This window comes from Hippichthys cyanospilos, chromosome 5 (assembly GCF_059441005.1).
Source record: "Hippichthys cyanospilos isolate Australia breed blue-spotted pipefish chromosome 5, RoL_Hcya_1.0, whole genome shotgun sequence".
Lineage (NCBI taxonomy): Eukaryota > Metazoa > Chordata > Actinopteri > Syngnathiformes > Syngnathidae > Hippichthys > Hippichthys cyanospilos.
Window position 1 is genome coordinate 21,706,793 of NC_142373.1, and position 18,704 is coordinate 21,725,496.

Consider the following 18,704-nt stretch of genomic DNA (forward strand, 5'->3'; position numbering starts at 1 on the left):
CATAAACATTTTATTTTTCTTATGTGGCCAAACACATTTGAAATACATTTTAATAGATATGATAAAACTTTATGGTCACCACTAGGTCACACCAAATGGCAAATCATGTTTTGAAGAGACACAAATTTCTCAAAACAAAATTTTCAACAAATTGCAATAATTGAATGAATGGTAAACGCAACAGAAAAGTTGGTTTGGGCTTAGGAAAAAGAAATAAAGAAGCATTTTTGCCCCATTTCATCTCTTGAGATGAGAAGTCACCACAGATTTAAACATTTTCAAATTTCAAATGATGTCCTTACTTGCTATTGGAATTTACTCTCCATTAGTCATTTGACACTTCCTGAAGGTTTAGGATCAATATCTTTTTTCCTAAGGTACTGGTTGCTGAGAACATTTGAAGGATGAGTGCGCCAAAACTTAAATCGTGTTGTTCTCAAAACTTTTGATTTCAACTTGGCAACATTTACATAGCTGTAACTTCGTCAATGAGCTATCTCATGGTATAAATTTTATCATGATATACATTATATTGAAATAGAAGATGTATTATTTCTCCCAAAGGTTCCTCCACATTGAGTGGAGCCACTTCCATTATTTCCAACATTTGTTTCAAATGTCTCCTGGAAGGCTCCTTGTTAAGGTGTTCTGGGCACGTCACACCTTGGCAGTGACAGCCCAGGACACAGGCGAAAGACTAAGTCTCCCCGTTAGTCTGGGAATGCCCCGGAAGCCCCAGAAAAGCTAGACTCAGTGGCTGAGCTTTCCTTCTTAAGTGGCTGCCCATGTAACCTGAGCCCAGGTAAGTGAAACCTCTGACTTGATCCTAGATAAATGAATGAATAAATGGATGGCTGGCTTTACAGCCGCTATACTGTATGTATACAACTATTTGCAGTCTAAAGAGGTGATTGTGATGTTAGTTAAATCCATGCAATACATGCATTAGGTTTCATGATTCTACTCAATACAAGGTTGGCTTCACAACAGGATTTAGACAGATTGTCCCATCTTATCAAAAGTAATGGGAGAAGGGTGGTGAAATGATTGGAAATTTAGTCAAATATTCACTATGCCTAATGGTTACCATCATAATGTTGGAATTTGGAATTTGGCCGCCACTCACCAGACAATGTTTCTCTTGAGTCCCAATGTCCTTGATGGAAGTTGGGGAAAACTCATCAGCGTCTCCAGCATCCTCCGCCGGCTTCCAGCTCACTGACAAGCCACAGTCTGCAGACAAAACACCACAAGTACTGACAACCTGATTGCCGCTAAGAACTGGGTGTTGTCAAGAAAGTAGGACAGGAAAAATGCTCAACGTCATAGCAGATGTTCTTTTTGTCCAGGAAAAATAACGGCTTGAAGTTTTGTTAAACCTGTAATGAACTTGTGATGGAGGTATACAGTATTTAAAGATGAGCAATCATACAGCAGACACAAAATACACACATTCGATTTCCACCCACATGTAAATAAGGCCAACATGCCAATAAAGAAAGGACGGATACAAATGATCAATATTAAAAAAAAAAAACTTCAATAAATCATATCATACTCACCAGAAATGCTAACGCAGTTCCTGTCTGTCTATAAGCTAACCTCTACTCATACATAAAAAAGTAACTCTGAAAATGTCCAAAATAAAATTTGCAGATGAAATACGTCAAGTCAGCAACAAGCTTGACAAAGTCCCATAAATGTCCAGTTTTCTTGAAAAGTGCGACTAGAAAGTGAATTTTTAAATCATGGTCTAATACTGCCCTGACTCATAAATCAAGCTTTGATGGCCACTAGGGCTGTCGAGAATAGCCGACGTCGATTATGTAAATTGGTCAGCGATTATTTCCCATCGTCAACTAGTCACTTTATTTTTAATTTATTTTACTCATCATTAGGTCATTTCAATGGCAATGCATTTACTTACAATACAAAGCGTTTCGGGGGAAAGTCTTTTGCCTCACACCCTCATTGCGTCACTTCCTTACCCCCACTGAGAAGTATACGATCAAATAAAAATAAAGAAAGACTGTAAAAGAGTTTGTTCTCACTTCCAGAAAAACGCTGCTCCTTAAGTGCTGATTAGAACGAGATGAAGAAATGTATTTCAGATCTTTGTAGTGAATAACATTCTGACTGCATCCATCCATCAGGTTTCTACAAGCACTTGTCCTCATTTGGGTCATGGGTGTGCTGGGGCCAATCAAACTGTGCTACCTACCAACAACACTGTAGTCCTCTCCATTTGTGCTGACACAAACCTTCTGTTCCTCATCTTTGTTTTCTTCTCCACTGCTTGCAGAATGTAAACTCTTCCTGAAGATTGACCTGCACAGACACAAAAAGACCCTTTAAGCTTTTTAATTATTTTTTGCCATGGGGCATCCTGTGCTGGGAGCAAGCTCAACTAGTAACAGACTGCAGCTTCATACACCCGTGTCTCCAATTAGCAAAACCTTCAGCGTAGAATGACTCGCGTTTCAGTCATTACCAACCCGAAAAAAATGGATCAACACAGTGACAATACAAATTGGCAGTCGCAGGAAGGCATAGCAGTGAACTGCTGAGCTGTTGTTAAAGGTTCACTCGTTTTCACGCCATGTTTAGTCCTAGTTTGGTTTCATCTTCGCACCAGACAAGGTGACTAGTGTATGAATGAGAAACAAAAAATATCTATGTGCGTCTATGTGGTCCACTGGGACCAACACTAATGAGATGAGACAATAGGGCCAAGTTATCTTGTATTTGACATGATGGCTATTAAAAGCAGCAGGGTGAATTTTGAAGTGTTTCACACAATAATATCTGTTCATATTCTACCAAATGCTCCACATCTCACTAGATGATAGTGTAAATGTGTGAATGTTTCTGCAATGGCCAGTGTCAGAATAATTGTAAAAAAAGTGATTATACATTTGGTACAATCAATATAACTGCAATGAAGAAATGCTTTGCCGTGAGAATGGATGCACTGCTAACAATGAAACAATGTTTGCTGTGAGAAAGTTGCCATGAGAAGGTTGCTGTCTCAAACTTCGCTGTTGGGAAGGACGACCCAGACTAGCCTGATCAAGCACACAGATCACACCACTTGTTATCTACAGTACAACATATCTTGCTAAAGGTCTTAACATCCTTAATGTTCCAGCCATTATGTTTTTTTAGGGCGGGAATCTTTATGTAAATTAGATACTTCTAAAATCGAATAAAAATAGAAGGTTTAGAGAGGCTGCTTTAGAACGCAATAGAATTGCACTTGTGCAGTCCCTTTTCCGTTCTCGTCATGCATGAGCAGAAAAGAATGACTTTTCTTCTCCTTTCTGTATAGTTTCTCACAAATGTAATAACAGGTGAACCTGACAGCCAGTCAACCACGTGACCTGAATTTGATTGAGCATGGAATTCCACTTGCTAAAACACAAAACTGAAAGGAAAATGTGCAACCTTTTCATATCATATCCACTGCGGTGATGAGGCTTGGGTCGATAACTAGGTTGACAGTTTACCAAGGTGTTAAAAAGTCAAGGTTTCAATAGCCTCTAATCTTGTCCACAACCAGTAATTAATAATAATTATAATCATTGAGAAGCACTGGTTTAAACGGAGCAGAATATGATAGACTGTTTGTAGAGTTGACCAACAAGCGACCCTCTGAAAATAAAGATGGCAAATGCTGCTTTCATTTAAACTTTGTGGCATGCAGGGAGGGTAAGGAAGGGGTATTTGTCTTAAAACTAGCTTAACAGTCACAGGGCACAGTGACTTGCTAAGAAGAATTAAATATATATAAATGTATATTTACAGTTGTCATCTGAATCATTCAACCCCAATGCTGTAACTGCGTTCAAGTACTTCTATGCACATTTGCAATTGTGTTCATAATAACATCATACAAGGACTTGTTTTTCAAACCAATACAATTAAAATGACAATTGTTTTTGTCATAAAGGATTAAATGGCTTTTATGTTATTTCTTCAGTGACAAAATGATTCTACCCCCTTTCAACCCCTTTCAAGATACAACACTTCAAAGACCACAAAGAAGATTGGTGCCTCATAGTATTGTAAAACACCTGTGTGTGTCACAGAGCAGCAATCAAGCATAATAATCACCAATTAGGCAGATTTAAAAGGGCTGTAATACCAAGCTCCTTTCTTGACATTTACTGGTGTGTTTATGAATGTGCTCAAGACTTGGGAATGGTCCCACAAGACAAGAGATTATTTCTCTTCACAGGAAAGGCAATGGGTATAAGAACATAGCAAAAATGTTAAACATTCCAAGAGACACTATTTGAAGCATCATATGCAAATTCAAGGCATAGGGCACAGTGGAAAAACTACATGGTTGTGGCAAAAAGATCATCCTGACAGCAACTGCTCTGCACTACCTGAAGCGCAAGGTAGAGAAAAATCACTGTGTGACTGCTGAGCAACTGAAAAAAGATCTGTTAGATGTTGGCGCCGAAGTGTCAGCATATACAATAAGGCACACACTGTGGAATGAAGACCTCCATGCCAGAACTCCCAAGCCCACCCCCTTGCTGACTCCAAAGAACGAGAAAAGTAGACTGCTGTATGCATGCCAAATGTCATGTAGACAAGCCACAAAGATTGTGGGACCACGTTCTGTGGTCTGATGAAACTAAATTGGAATTGTTTGGGCTTATGGACCAGCGCTGTGTTTGGTGGAGGAAGAACCAGGCTTTTGGTCATGAAGAATGGGACAAGACAGCCGATTGCTGCAAGAAACTTGTGTCACGCTATGCTTCACGCTTACAAGATGTAATAACAGCATAAGGATATCGTACTAAGTACTAAATAGAAATTGCTCTTGGGGTTGAACAAAACTGGCAATGATGTGTGCACAAAAAGCCCTTTAATCCTTTATGACAAAAACAATTGTCATTTTAGTTGCATTTGTTTTGTTAACAAGACCTTGTATGATGTCCTTATGAACACAATTACAAAGGTACACCGAAGTCCCAAAATGACTGTACAGAAGTGGGGGTTGAATAATTCTGATTACAACTATATTTACTAATTTGCACTGAACTTGGCCCATGTCTTAATGTAATAAATTTAAGTATTTTGTTGAGAAATAAACTAGACTGTGTTCAACAGAAAAAAAAGAGCTGTAATTTTACCACGATACTACCACGCTGATATTTTTGCCCGTGCTTATCATACAGTCACATTTTAATATTATCCCATGCCTAGTGGTGGGGTTTACAGCAAAGAACCATGTCTATTGTGTCAATGTCCTAATAATTGGGGACCTGTATCTAGAAGTACTTTCCATAGAAGTATTTACTGTTATAATTATTTCAGTACTGCATTGGTTGTGTAACATTGCATAAGAATGGAACACTGTCCAAAAACCCCTACATTCAGCTATCAGTGTTCTGATTTCCAACACAGCCTGTATTTCTGGCAGTGTCCAGATACTTAAGGATCAAATTTACTCCAAAATGTCGTGCTACCTTTGAAGGGATGAGGGTGTGCACTTGTGGACACATTTTGATGTTACAGTCTTGTTCCTGCCATTCCTGGGTGGCTTCTGGCCTCGACATCTCACGGCTTCCTTACTGCACAGACTTCTCTCACTCGTAGTTTGTGCTGTTTTGACACAGGTGCGACCCAGTTTCTTGTCCAGAAAAGCCTTGCCGACCTCTGTCTTAAATACATCCGTCAGGACCAGACAAGGCTGCCTCCTGTGGGAAATGAGAGAGACGACGTTTAAATTGTCACTAAAATGCCATTGCAGATGTCATAATACCACCATCAGCAAACATAAGATACCATTTGTGTTAAAATAATTGCATATAGGTTATCCCATATTTGTCTTATGCAGTTAGGATGTTTATTATGCAATCAGTTAATATATTTGTTATGCAATTACTATTTTGGTAGATTAGATTAGATGGATGTTTTCAGTTACTGTTGTTTGCGAAGAAGAGGAATTGACGTGTCTAAAGCAGCTGCAAGAAAGAGAGAGACCCGTAACCCGACCAACGGGGTCTAGGCTTCGTGACCCGACCAAAAGGCAAAAGCAGAACGAGCCGCACTTGATGTTCCACAGAAAGAAACCAGCAGCATGGGCTCGTAAATTGCATTTCTCGCGATCACAAACCGATTGTTTACATTGTTAACAAATGTCTCCTCTAACCATTCAGGGCAATTACTTTTGTACCTAGGGCAAACCCAAATGAATAAAAGAGGGAAAGACAGGATCTGTAACCAGACTGGAAGGTTCCTGTTCGCTCTCCTCGTGAGAAAAATGTGTTGTCTTCTCGTTGCTTTGTTGCTTATTAAATGTTCTGGGTTGCCTGAACCTAACAATTTGGTGGCTCCTGATAAGCTTAGTTACAAGCAAGCCCAAGTTTCTGACCATTTTTGAGAATTCTAGTACTGCTGTTTCAGAGTATATATTTTTTTATTATTAACTTTTTTTTAGAATAAACACCTTACCATGGCCTGGGTGTACTGTATTTGTATATTGCATGTTGCTTTTTTGAATGCATGCATGATTATGTATGCATGGGTTTAAATGTATGCATACATTATGTGTTTGTTTATTTTATTTATTCATTTACTTATTTGTTTTAAATTTCGTTTACCCATTGTGTGTGCGCGTGTGGAGTATGTGCGTGTATGGTGTCCAGGGAATAAGGGTTTTTTGTTAACACACGTAGAAATCTTATTTGTATATGATCCTCATTTCTGTCATTGAGGTTTTGTAAAATCAAGAAAAAGACATTTGAAAGAAAAGAAAAGCAAGTCGAAGAGGGAGCTATGCTGCAGCTTGAGAATGAACTGGAACAATAAGATACCCCGTAACTCCTATACTATCTTTGTACTGCATTTTAATTAAAATCAACCCTATCTCCTTGTAGAAAAATTTCTAAAAGCAATGAGACAAAATCTACCAACAGCTCAACTAGCCTTGAAGGCTGCAAAGAGATTAACGCTTCAAGACACATTTTCACTTTATGGTCTTTGCCTCCCTTCTTGCTGTAAATTTACTCTAGTCTTCTGTCTGATGAGCAGGTTAAAAAGAGAACAGTTTTTTTTGGGGGGGGGGGTTAGCATTGTGTTTAGGTCTGTCTTTCATCTTGTAGGAGTTCACTCCCTTGAGTGAATAAAATCTTCTCTTTCATTGTCCCAGCAACAGACCACCAGACTGCTGTTAAGACTTGTGTATTTGAAGTGTCAAATAAAAACCTGAATGAAAAAACATTTGTTTTCCAGACTTTTTGTTGATAACTAAATTCTAAAAATTCTACAGCATTGATTGATTTATTGATTAATTAGACAATTGATTATTGTTAATTAATCATGATACCTTTATAGAATTGACGGTATTGCATCGTTACCTCTTTCAGCGCAATGTACCAAAAATCTCGTCATGTATAATACTTGCGTAGCGTGCCAACGACAAGAATTCTCGTTAGCTACATTTTTTTTTTTTAAATATACATAAAATGACAGATGACACTCGCGCCTCTTAATATTGAGCCAACCGAGCATTGATTATCCGTGACGAATTGATGGCAGCGTTGCATTTCGCTGGCTCCACACCACACAGGCTGGCCTCAAGATGGCAAATAATATTCTAGCAAATGTGGCCAATTTTTCAGTGTGTGTGGGTAAAAATGCCATCTGATAGCACTGCCGTTTCCTTGTTAAAGATGTTTGAACTTCACCATCTTTAGATTTATCAAGTGTACATTTAAAAGTTCCTTGTAACAAATGAGAAAAACAGTAAAACAAAATTATTATGTCTTAAAAATACATCCAGAACATTTGGCGGATATTTGCAATCTTGAAAAAAATACACTGGCGAATCTCTGAGGTGAACGCACATTCACTACATTCCCCAACAACGGCATTCATTCACCTTTCAGTTGGATAAAACCAAACTTCTTCTGTGTGTTGGCTTACCTGGCCATTCCCCATTTGACCATGGCGGTATGATTGTGATCAAAAGCCTTGGATCCTTTTTTGAGCTTTGAATTTGATTGTTTGCGTTTCTGACCAGAAAGCGCGGCCCAGGACACCTATTCACAAAAATAATAATGAGCTCTTTAGAATGCTCACAGCCACCTCACATGACAACATTCGCTCTCTTATGCTAAGCCTGGTACTTACCTGTCTTTCCAACTTTTCGTACTCTGATGAGTGATTCATCATGGGGATTCTGAGTGAATTATCCACCTGAAATTAACAAGATTTTTTTTTGTTACCATGCTTGCATATACTTTAATTAAAAACCTAGGATAAATCAAACAGTCTACTGTATTGATACAATATACTGTATGCAAGAGTTTCTTCACTTTTACTTTGTTACTACTGTTGCACTAAATTCAAGATACTTCGTGAAACTGCAATAAATTATCAGCATAAATTAGCGCGAATCAGTTGGGTAACGACACACTTCCTCAAACAGTAGCCTTAAAACTGAAAATTATTAACATTGGCCCCTGGTGGTTCGAGGTGGTTGTTTGTCATGTCTCTTTTATCTAGCAATAGTTTTTTGTGATTTAGTACTGTAATTTAGTGATAATGTAGTAATTTGACTCCTCGCTGACAAAATTGAGGGTACAAAGTCCTTTTTTTTGTTACAGCAAGGGTCATCAAGTATGAAGCGGCGAGAGTGTCAGAGCTCATGTTTATTTCATTCATCCATGATCTTAACTGCTTACCCTCACAAGGGTCACAGGCATGCTGGAGCCTATCCCAGCTATCTTTGGGCAGTAGGCGGGGGACATCCCGAACAGGTTGCCCGCCAATCGCAGGGCACACATGGACAGACAACCGTACACACTCACAAAGGCACCAAAGAGCAATTTAGGAAGTCCAACATTTTCAGAATGGGGGAGGAAACCGGTGTAAAGCGAACCCGTGACCTCTGCACAGTGAGGCGGACAGACTAGCCGCTGTTTCACCGTGCCACACGACTATGTGGTATGACTGTGGTGCTTCTGATAAGACACCAAACTATTGATAACCAGTCCACATAAAGGCAAGCCGGGTGAATTGACTTCATGCGTGACTTTTTTACATGTGTTACTGCAGAATTAAACAATTGAGCAATTCTGGTCCTTACCACACACAAATAATCAGAATAATTGCCAATGCTGCAGAAAAGCTTGCTAATGAGCTGACTATTTGAATCAGGTGTGTTGAAGGACAGAAACATCTAAAACTGAAGAACAGTGACCCTCGAGGATAAGTGTTGCTCATCCCTGTGCTTCAGGGGAGACGAGGTGTGTCCTCAGCTGCGTCCTACTTACCATCTTATTCCTCACAACTGGAAATGGAAGAGCCATAATGGCTTTCTTGCAGTCCATCACGACTGCAAAATGAGTAAGGCACAGCACCAACCCTGGGGCATTAAACACAACATGTAAGTGAGGACAAGGTTAGGAAGAAGAGAGACACTGAGACAAATTGGGCTCCCAAGTTCAACTTTAGGAAAGCCGTGTCTCGTTATGACAGAACTAAATATGTTAGCCAACTCCTCGCATTACCATGGGAGCGAGTCCCATTTTCAAACATGAAAAGACATAAGCGATTACGCGTGGAAGCATATTGTAGCTGTTATAGTTTCATTTAAACACACACACACACACACACACACACACACACACACATATGTGTTTCGGACTTTGCTGCATCTTGACCAGCTCATGTTATACCTTTAATGTCGTCGAGGTACGCAAATACACATGTGTGTATATATTTCATGGATGTTTGCTTCATACGTGCAACATGCATCACGTTTGGCTAAACCTGCTTGAACGTGGCGTTGTTTTGTATTTGCGTCTCGAAAGCTACATTTCAAATGAAATTGAAAACCGCGGTTGGCCACGCAAACCCATAGAGCTATCAGTGCCGCTAGCTCGCGCAAACAAAGATGCACAAGACGGTAGACAGTCAAATCTCACCATGGTTTGGAGTCTCACTTTCACTTCACATGGAAAAATCGGAGACGTCCAGGCAACAATCGGAGCACGAACAACTTACTCCATGAACAACGCGGAAAAATGAAAAATAGCCGTTACTGGCAGCAGACTGGACGGCTATACAAGACCGAGGTTCTTGTTTTTTCTTCTTCTTTGTCAATTTGGTAGATTGCAAGGAACGTTCAGTGGCATATTGCCACCTACTGTCGCAGAGGGTTCTCAAAGCGCAATGGCTTTTGGCCACATCCGAGTTAAACCGGAAACTACGGCGCTAAAAAAACTGCAGTTTTTCGGTCAAATATACTGTATATATTTTTTAATGTATTTTTTTGACATTACAACTTTTTTCATATTTTGAAAATGCCTTCCCTAATCATTATATTGCAGGGTGGTTATTACAGCTTCAATGTGTTATAAAGATATGTAAATGTGTATGCTTGCTTGTTTCATTGGCATAAATCAGGGGTGTCAAACTCAATCATTTTTATCGTGGGCCACATTGTAGTTAGTTTCTGTCAAGAGCGCTGGTATGATTGTGAAGTCAAATAAAATGTAAATGTGTTTGTAATACACTTACCTCGTTTTGAGATCAGAGGCCAGCAAAAACTGTTAAAAAGAGGTGTTGTAAATAAACTTTAAAAAAAAAATCGCAGTTTTTTTAACCCCCCAAATTTTGAAATTTTGCCTACATGCTTTGAGAAAACGCATGTTTTAACTTCTGAGAGGTGTGTTTGGTGTTTGTTTAAAATGTATTTTCTTAATAATGTATACTAAACTAGGCCACAATTTTAATCATTTTAATGAATGCAGCTTTCGCTTTTGTTTTCCTGAGTTGAAATATTACCCACAAAATAATAACTAGAAGTATCAACCACAAAACTATGATAGTACTGTACTTCAAAAGTGAAAATACTTCCACAGTGGTTTCAAATGTTTATTGATATTATCGCTGCAAAACACATCGGACTTGATCAGCCTCTTTGAGGAGGTTTTTGAGTTTGTCTTCATACACTGCAGGAGACATTATCAACACTTTAAGGCAGAAATGTTTTAACATTAACACATTATGGTCATTACCGAATATTCCATGTAAAATATAGCATATTAGCATTACTTTGTTGTTAGCTAGTTACGTAGAGGACATGTATAAATGACCAGTGTGATTCATGTTTTAACATCAAGAGCCATACTTCTGCACAGTTAAAGGCATTTCAGTGGCCGCTTCCCCACTGATGATGTCATCCTGTTCAGGCGACATTTCGTCCTCTGGTGGCTCTTTAGGAGCTCGCGCTGCTCTCTTTTCAGCTGAGTGGAAAATAAGAAAATAGGCCCTTTAATCAAAAATGCATCTAAACACCTCCAGAGTGGATCTTCCAGTCAAACACAATCTTAATGGTCTCGACCAGATGACTTTGGGTGTCGAAGCGGGGTACACCCTGAACTGGTCACCAGTCAATTGCAGCCATATCTTAACAAAATAATGAATAAAACATTCACATCTATGGACAATTTTGATACTTTAATCAACCTAACATGTCTGTTTCGGAATGAAAAAGGATGTACAGCCTTCAAATTTTACCATTTACCACCATTGTCACTTTAGGAGTGAGGACAGAGATGTGTGTGCCACTTCAGTGTCAGAGTTCTGCAATGAAGTGGCACATTTCCCGCAAAGTAAGACGTTTATGATGACGTAATTTTCGCGAACATCTTACCGATTGCACAACATGGCGTCACAATGGGCTCTTCACTCCTCGAAATGGCAGCCCTGATCTTCCTGACCACGTAGATGCTCGCTGTCATGCAAAACATTAGTCGTTGTAGTGTTACGTTTCACATATTAGGAACGCGTGTTATATCAGACTACTTGACCTTTATATAACAAGGTTTGATTTTTAAATAGATAGAAATACGACATGAGCAAAACTGGTGGATAACATAAAATACTAACATAAAAATAATAAAGTCTACTTTTGATCATAATATGTACAAGGTTACTTTAGCTGTCAAACGCAGAGTGTAAAAAAAACAACTTTTAAGTACGTATTAGGTACATAGACGTAGATACTGCCTGATTTGCCCACAACACAACGTCGTAAAATGTTAAAACAGGTCAGGTAAAAACAAATACATTTCAAGTATACCTTTTATAATCAGTCAAACCATTGTTTCAGCTTGTAGTTTCAATCTCTGTTTGAAATTTTCTTACGTTCTCCAAGAGTAAACAAACGGCAAACCCGGAAGTGTTGCACGAGCTCCCGACCAATTAAGTACGCTGAAAGAGAATGAAGGCGGGACTTCAGATAGCTGTTACCTTACAACTGGCTGTTGACGAACCGTAATGACATGAGCCCGTAAATAGCAAACTCGCTGTGGTGTCTAGCGAGGTTAGATGCCTTTTGATTTCGTTTAGCGTATATTGATGAATGACGACGCATCAACTATATGAGCAGAGCTTAGGTCACTCATAGGCCTAGATAAGCAACTCAGACCTTTACTAAAATAGGCGAGCATCCCTCAAATATTAAGAGGAATGCTGACAATATAAGTAAAACCGTAAACATAGTTTTGCCAACGTCGCAGACAATTGTGATTAATAATAATTTATTGTTTTGAAATTTTACACTTCACCTATTATCACACAATGCTTCCAATGGCTGAATTATATCAAGCAAAAAAAAAAAAAAACCTATGCAATAATCTTTTCACATTGAGTACAGCAGTTTGACATAGTTGCATCTGTATTTTCAATATATACACACATTTAACTTAAAACATTATCACGACAAATGTACACTTTCTTTCCACCGATGAACATACATTACATAAACTTAGTGAGACACTATAAGGAATGGCTTGTTGTAATGTTGATACTCACTTTTAACTACAGTAGCAACATCATGAACCAAGTGCTGACTCACTGCCAACTTATCAGTCACACCAACACAAGCACAAAACACTCTATAGCGAGATCCAAGGGGTTTTATGGAAGGATGGGTTTCTTGAGGGGTAGGTTTTTAGTCCATCCTGATCTTCTGATTGGTCATCCTATAGATGATGCTGTCGTAGCCTGGATCCATGTTCCACAGATTGTAACCGACAGCAATTATTGCAAGCGCCAGTGCAATCATCAGCCACAGTACGATATTGAAGATAACAGCATAGTTGAAGTTGTACTTGTAGGCCAAATTGTACGGGCTGCCTGGGTTGCTCTGCAAAAAGACAATTACTTTTTGATTAAGATATTTTGCACGACTGCACCTAAACCCAAAGAATTAGAGAATATCTACACAAATAACAGCCTGCGCTTATGAGGTAAATACCTCTGTATGTATGTGAATTTAGTACCGTGATTTAAACTGTGGAAAAATATACTAACGCTAAAAATCCTCATCAGTCAGTAGTTTGATACAACTTGTAAGCGTCAAAAGTTCTGATGGTATCAGATACTTTTTATTGGAGAGACCTCAGTATCAGTCTGAAGAAGGAGAAAAAAGTTGTACCTAACATCCCTAAGTAGTGATTCAGCCATACGCAAGATTAATCAGTTATGTGAAGCAATGACGTAATCGTTCGAAATGTCTCCATGAAATGAGGAAATCGAAGAGCAATCACCTCAAATCCCTAAATTATTTTGAAACCATCCCACTTCGTGTCAGTATGAGAAAAAAAAAAACCTACATGCAGGACCATATTTACTTCGGTAAATACTGTGCCACGGGATGTCACTTTTTTGTGCTTGTCCCATGGTGTGTTTGTGCACATAAGTGACATCACAGATGTGTGTCATTCACATAAAGTTATATTTGTTTGTGTACTGTGAATGAGTGCCCCAAACCAAATACCACATTTACCCCAAAAATCTGAATTAGGCATCACGGCACGCCATGTGAAAGTCAAATAAATGTCCCCTCCTCCAAAAAGACCTGACCGATGTCTGCCACTCTGTTAAGTAGGGTAAAAAAGTTCTGTACAGAATATGGACTTACGATCTGTTTAGATTCCAAAATGGAGCGGGATTTTCTGGTGAGAGGGGCCTCAAAGTTTTTCACGGTGACGACCTCCACCACGGCACTGTTGCCATAGAGGCCGTACACGTCTTCTCCAAACTACAAAAACGAAACTGGTTAGGAAGCCTGAAGCGATGACTGGGATGCTTCTTTCTTCTACCCCTTACCTTCTGCAGGACTGAGGAGAGAATTGCGACGGCATCGCGATACTGAGAAGAGTCTTGTCCGTAGGCGCGGCTCAGTTCCTCCAGGCCGGACAGCTCCAGGGAGTACAGGTCTGGAGAGTGGTCCTTGGCCAGATGCCTATGCCTCTGCAGCTGTAACGCACAGTTACACAATGATGATAGAAGAAAAATAGGTGAAGAAAAAAAAATAGTCCAAAGTTGACAACTCACCAGAGCCGTTATATCATGCAGGACTTGTATCTCAGAGAGAAACAGCAAATCTGCCTGCAGACACAAGCGTGAGGTTAGACCTGATGTACGGTGTGCGTGGTCACAGTACAGTGTCATGATTTGAAAATGACCTCCGCGTTCCTGCTGAGGGAGTTGAGAGGCAGGGTGGCCAGCACGGATCCATCTTGGAACAGGCGGCCTCGGATCTGCTGCAAGGTCACCGGCAAATCCTCAAAAACAGCGTTGGCTTTGCCCAGCATGTACAGCCTCTAATAGAGGACACAAAGGATGCACGATGAGCACCCAGGCACACATTACAAATACATTGGAAGTTCTCAAACCTTTTACACCGCCCCTTACCCTTGCCAATTAGTTTCTGATTGGGAATGTATGAAAAACAAATAGTCTTGGGGTGGGGGGCTGTCTGCTCTAAAAACCACATCATCCTTGTCACTACACCTCAGATTTATACTGCGCACAAGCGCACAGATTGGATAATTTCCCACGGCACACCTGACAATATCTCGCGGCAGGCACAGTGGTTGAAAAACACTGCACTAAGAATCACTACAGGAGCAAAGTTGTAATATTATGCAAAAACATTTTTCATGCTAGACTTTGGTTCAGTGATCATTTCAAGCATTGGCCACACAAGTGTGTGTGTTTTTTTTTTGTGATGCCACCACAGAAGGGCAACAATCAAAGTGCAAAAACTTTTTCTGTTTTGACTTTTCAGAACAAAAAAAAAAACACTAAGTTGAACAAAATATCTATAATATTTTTCTTGAATCAAGGGCGTGTATCTCCAATTAAAGACAATTTTGAAATAATGTCTTAGGTTCAATGCACTTCTGCATTCCAAATATTAATTGTTAGTGGTGACGTTATTTTAGTGATTATCACGAAATCCTTTGGAAAATGTTTTGGTGCCATTGATATATTGGTCCAAGCAAATGTATCTTCTGTTGTATTAGGGGTCCAAGTCTGGACCTCAAGTGAACCTATCCAGCTTGTTATTGATGTAACCCTCCTCCAATACATGAAATTGAAATGATTAGGATTGTTCTCAGGCTTAACCTTGCTGCTGATCTGATCATTTAAATCAGGTGTGTAAATAGGCTGGATAGATGCTCTCGGGGACCAGATATATGTTGCCACCCCAATGGGGCTGACAGAACGTTGGCTCCCTTCATCTTTTGCGTTGTCCTTGGGCGAGTCTCCCAAAAAGTGGACACATCACACACATTACCTTGAAATCCAAAATCTACCGTTCAGATGTCTAATGCCTGTGTTTGTACCTCTTCACTGGGTGCAAGCTGCAGCACAACAGGTGTGTCCTCCGCAAACAAGGAGTGCACTATTTCTGCAACACTATCCAGAGTGAAGGGCACCGGCTGGGAAGAAACAAAGAAAACTTCACGTGAACCTACCAAATGACCATTTTGTTTTTAATCAAGGTCCTGTATGACTGACATTCTCCAAGGGATACGAGGCCACTGTTTGAGTCCAGGCGAGGCCATCGGCTCCTCGGACCACTACCAGAATATTAGCACGGGGGCGCTGGAACAGAGGGCCAGCTTGCAGGCCAGGCCAAGACAGATCCTGAATGGATTACAGACAGTTGTCAAAAGTCTCGTTAATTAGAAATGTTGTTATTGATGAGCATTTTACATTATATTATATTGATTTTATATGCTTATACATGCAGGAGCATGTTGATCAACTGGTTAGCAAGTCTCTCAGTTAAATCATTGGCTTTACTCTGCGGAATTTGCATGTTCCTTAAAATGCTAAATCGTAAATAAATATTTTAGAATATCTGCAGCATTTTGATTGGTGGATGCTAAGGAGCCACAGCACCTCTTGAACAGAGAATCCCATAGTTAGGGCCACCAGGTCTGGAATCTTTTCACCAGAGACTGGCCAATCTCCTTTCTGGAAGGACACAAACTCTGGAGCCTGCAACACCGTCAAACTGTCTCCATGGATATCTGCACAATAGAAGCAGGTGATATGTAACAAAAGACAATAAAACAGAAATAAAAATAAATATATATGTTAAGAACCGAAGTGCAAAGGGCACATTGTGGAAAATGCACTTTGACTTGATCACTATATAGTTAGATATCGGAACTTAAAAACGGGAGAGATTTACATTTATAACGGCCCTGCATTGAATTTTGGGGTTATTTTTTCCCCCACACGATCTACTCGGCCTGGAAAATATTCAGAGCCACTTCAAGAGCCTATGAGACTAAGCATTCAGCGACACATGCGCCCTTACGAGCGAAGGGCATGCCGACTACGCCAAGAGGTTAAGCCAGTGAAGTGCAGCCCTCAAGTGAAAACGATTTAAATGTATTTATTCTAATTTAGTAAACAGCATAATCCAAAATGGAAAGTTCTGACTTTTTTTTTTCTAATGAAAAACTTTTTTAAACCTCAAAACAATGCTGCTTCCACAATTAAAAATTAAGCAAACAAGAGGGTTTTTAAAGTATGATCTAATTCCTTGGGGCACTTTGATTAACTAATGCCCGCCTAGAAGAAAACATACATTGCTGAACTGTTTTAAATTGTGAAATATATGCACAATGTCTCTTTAAAACCAAGATGTCTAAATAAGTAATGAATGGCAAACAGCAAATTAAGTCGAAAAGCTGAATCATTTACCATTGACTGTATTTCTTTATAGTTAACGAACTGATACAAACTGTAAACAGTATCTAATTTTTGTATGAACACAAGCCAGAAACCCGTGACGGAAAGCTTACGAGGAACTTCCCTGTTCCGTGGCCTGTCACATGACTCACGACCCTTGCAATAACTGCTATAATTCATTAATAAACATCTCACAACCTTGATTTATTTTGGCATATGTAAAAATTGTGAAATACCTTAGCGGAGCAAGGTTAATTCTGGCAACGCCAATACGCATTCTGTAATAACGGGTTGATAACCGATAAGCAAGCTATTTTAGCTGAATATGAGAGAGAGAAAAAACTGCCTGGTAAATAAATTTACAACAGAAATAAAAGGGAAAACTGCATCAAGACTCATCACATCAATGTAAATTGAAACTTGCGTTCAATGAATGAAAATATCGACGACACTACCGTTGCTAGCTCGGCTAGCCAGCTTGTGATGTGTTCACACCATGACGCCACGACTCTATATTACGCTAAAGGAAGGGCAATTCAGTTTAAATAATACAATCTTTCATAATTAAAGAATTCGTACCGGTTGTGCAGAGTAGGAAGACGAGGATGGCGAAAATCGAAGCATCCATCCTTGGTGAGCCAGCAGGCGCCATCTTTCCTAGGATTTTCTTCCTTCTATCAGAGATCACGTGGTCCAAAAGTCACATGATCGCGTGTTACAGAAAGCAAACAGCGCAAGCGCACTGTCTAGAATCTAGATAAAATCCTAGATGTGTGGATGGATGGGTGAACGGACGGACGCACTGGTGAACAACAAGTCCAGACCTCTTCTTGAGGTTCAAGACTTGCTTTTAGAGTAGGGGTGTCAAACTCATTTTTATCGCCGGTTACATTGTACTGTAGTTATAGTTTCTGTCAGAGGACCGGCATGACTGTGAAATCAAATCAATTTTACGTGTGTTTTTCATACTTGACTTCTCCAGCGCCTTCAACACCATACAGCCTCTGCTGCTCAGTGGTAAACTGACAGAGATGGGAGTAGGCTCACACCTTGTGGCATGGATTACGGACTACCTGACAGGCAGACCCCAGTACGTGAGACTGGGGGGCTGTACGTCCGACACTGTTGTCAGCAGCACAGGAGCGCCACAGGGGACCGTGCTGTCTCCTGTCCTGTTCACCCTGTATACGTCAGACTTCCAGTACAACTCTGAGTCCTGCCACGTGCAGAAGTTTGCAGACGACACTGCTATCGTGGGATGTATCAGGAGTGGGCAGGAGGGGGAGTACAGGAAACTGATCCAGGACTTTGTCTCATGGAGCGACGCTAACCATCTGCACCTGAACACCACCAAGACCAGGGAGATGGTGGTGGACTTCAGGAGGCCTAAACCCCATCCGGAACCAGTAACCATCAAAGGAGAATGTGTAGAGTTTGTCCAGACCTACAAATACCTGGGTGTGCAGCTGGACAATAAACTGGATTGGACTACCAACACAGAAGCTCTGTGCAGGAAAGGACAGAGCCGACTGTACTTCCTCAGAAGGCTGGCGTCCTTCAACATCTGCAAAAAGCTCCTGCAGATGTTCTACCAGACTGTTGTGGCGAGCGCCCTCCTCTACGCAGTAGTGTGCTGGGGAGGCAGCACCAAGAAGAAGGACGCCTCGCGT

At 40.2% G+C, this 18,704-nt stretch overlaps 2 protein-coding genes and 1 long non-coding RNA gene across 5 annotated transcripts in view; all 3 read right to left on the minus strand.

Moving 5' to 3' along the window:
* The window catches only part of senp7 (SUMO specific peptidase 7), a 23,096-nt gene extending 12,971 nt beyond the window's left edge, over nucleotides 1–10,125 (minus strand). For 2 of the 3 annotated variants that reach the window (XM_088416140.1, XM_088416139.1), the window contains exons 1-7: nucleotides 9,951–10,124; nucleotides 9,297–9,388; nucleotides 8,152–8,217; nucleotides 7,945–8,060; nucleotides 5,484–5,714; nucleotides 2,222–2,328; nucleotides 1,127–1,233 (exon numbers count right to left, since the gene is read on the minus strand). In XM_088416140.1, the coding sequence (XP_088272266.1) occupies nucleotides 1,127–1,233; nucleotides 2,222–2,328; nucleotides 5,484–5,714; nucleotides 7,945–8,060; nucleotides 8,152–8,217; nucleotides 9,297–9,353 (684 nt within the window). In that variant the 5' untranslated portion in view covers nucleotides 9,354–9,388; nucleotides 9,951–10,124. Of the gene's footprint in view, nucleotides 1–1,126; nucleotides 1,234–2,221; nucleotides 2,329–5,483; nucleotides 5,715–7,944; nucleotides 8,061–8,151; nucleotides 8,218–9,296; nucleotides 9,389–9,950 lie in introns of all 3 variants that reach the window. The other variant, XM_088416141.1, reaches the window with a different exon arrangement.
* A 763-nt stretch (nucleotides 10,126–10,888) lies between these two features.
* Nucleotides 10,889–12,271, minus strand: LOC148423993 (uncharacterized). The gene is made up of 3 exons (XR_015865699.1): nucleotides 12,113–12,271; nucleotides 11,684–11,764; nucleotides 10,889–11,273 (listed from the first exon to the last, which is right to left on the minus strand). It is a non-coding gene; the product is annotated as an uncharacterized LOC148423993 (long non-coding RNA).
* Nucleotides 12,272–12,555: 284 nt separating this feature from the next.
* On the minus strand, nucleotides 12,556–17,765 carry atp6ap2 (ATPase H+ transporting accessory protein 2). Its single transcript, XM_088416056.1, has 9 exons — nucleotides 17,614–17,765; nucleotides 16,234–16,364; nucleotides 15,847–15,975; nucleotides 15,672–15,767; nucleotides 14,505–14,642; nucleotides 14,374–14,427; nucleotides 14,146–14,295; nucleotides 13,958–14,077; nucleotides 12,556–13,180 (listed from the first exon to the last, which is right to left on the minus strand). Exons 1-9 carry the CDS (start codon nucleotides 17,684–17,686, stop codon nucleotides 12,986–12,988), a joined length of 1,086 nt encoding a protein of 361 aa, XP_088272182.1. The 5' UTR covers nucleotides 17,687–17,765; the 3' UTR covers nucleotides 12,556–12,985.
* Nucleotides 17,766–18,704: the final 939 nt, after the last annotated feature.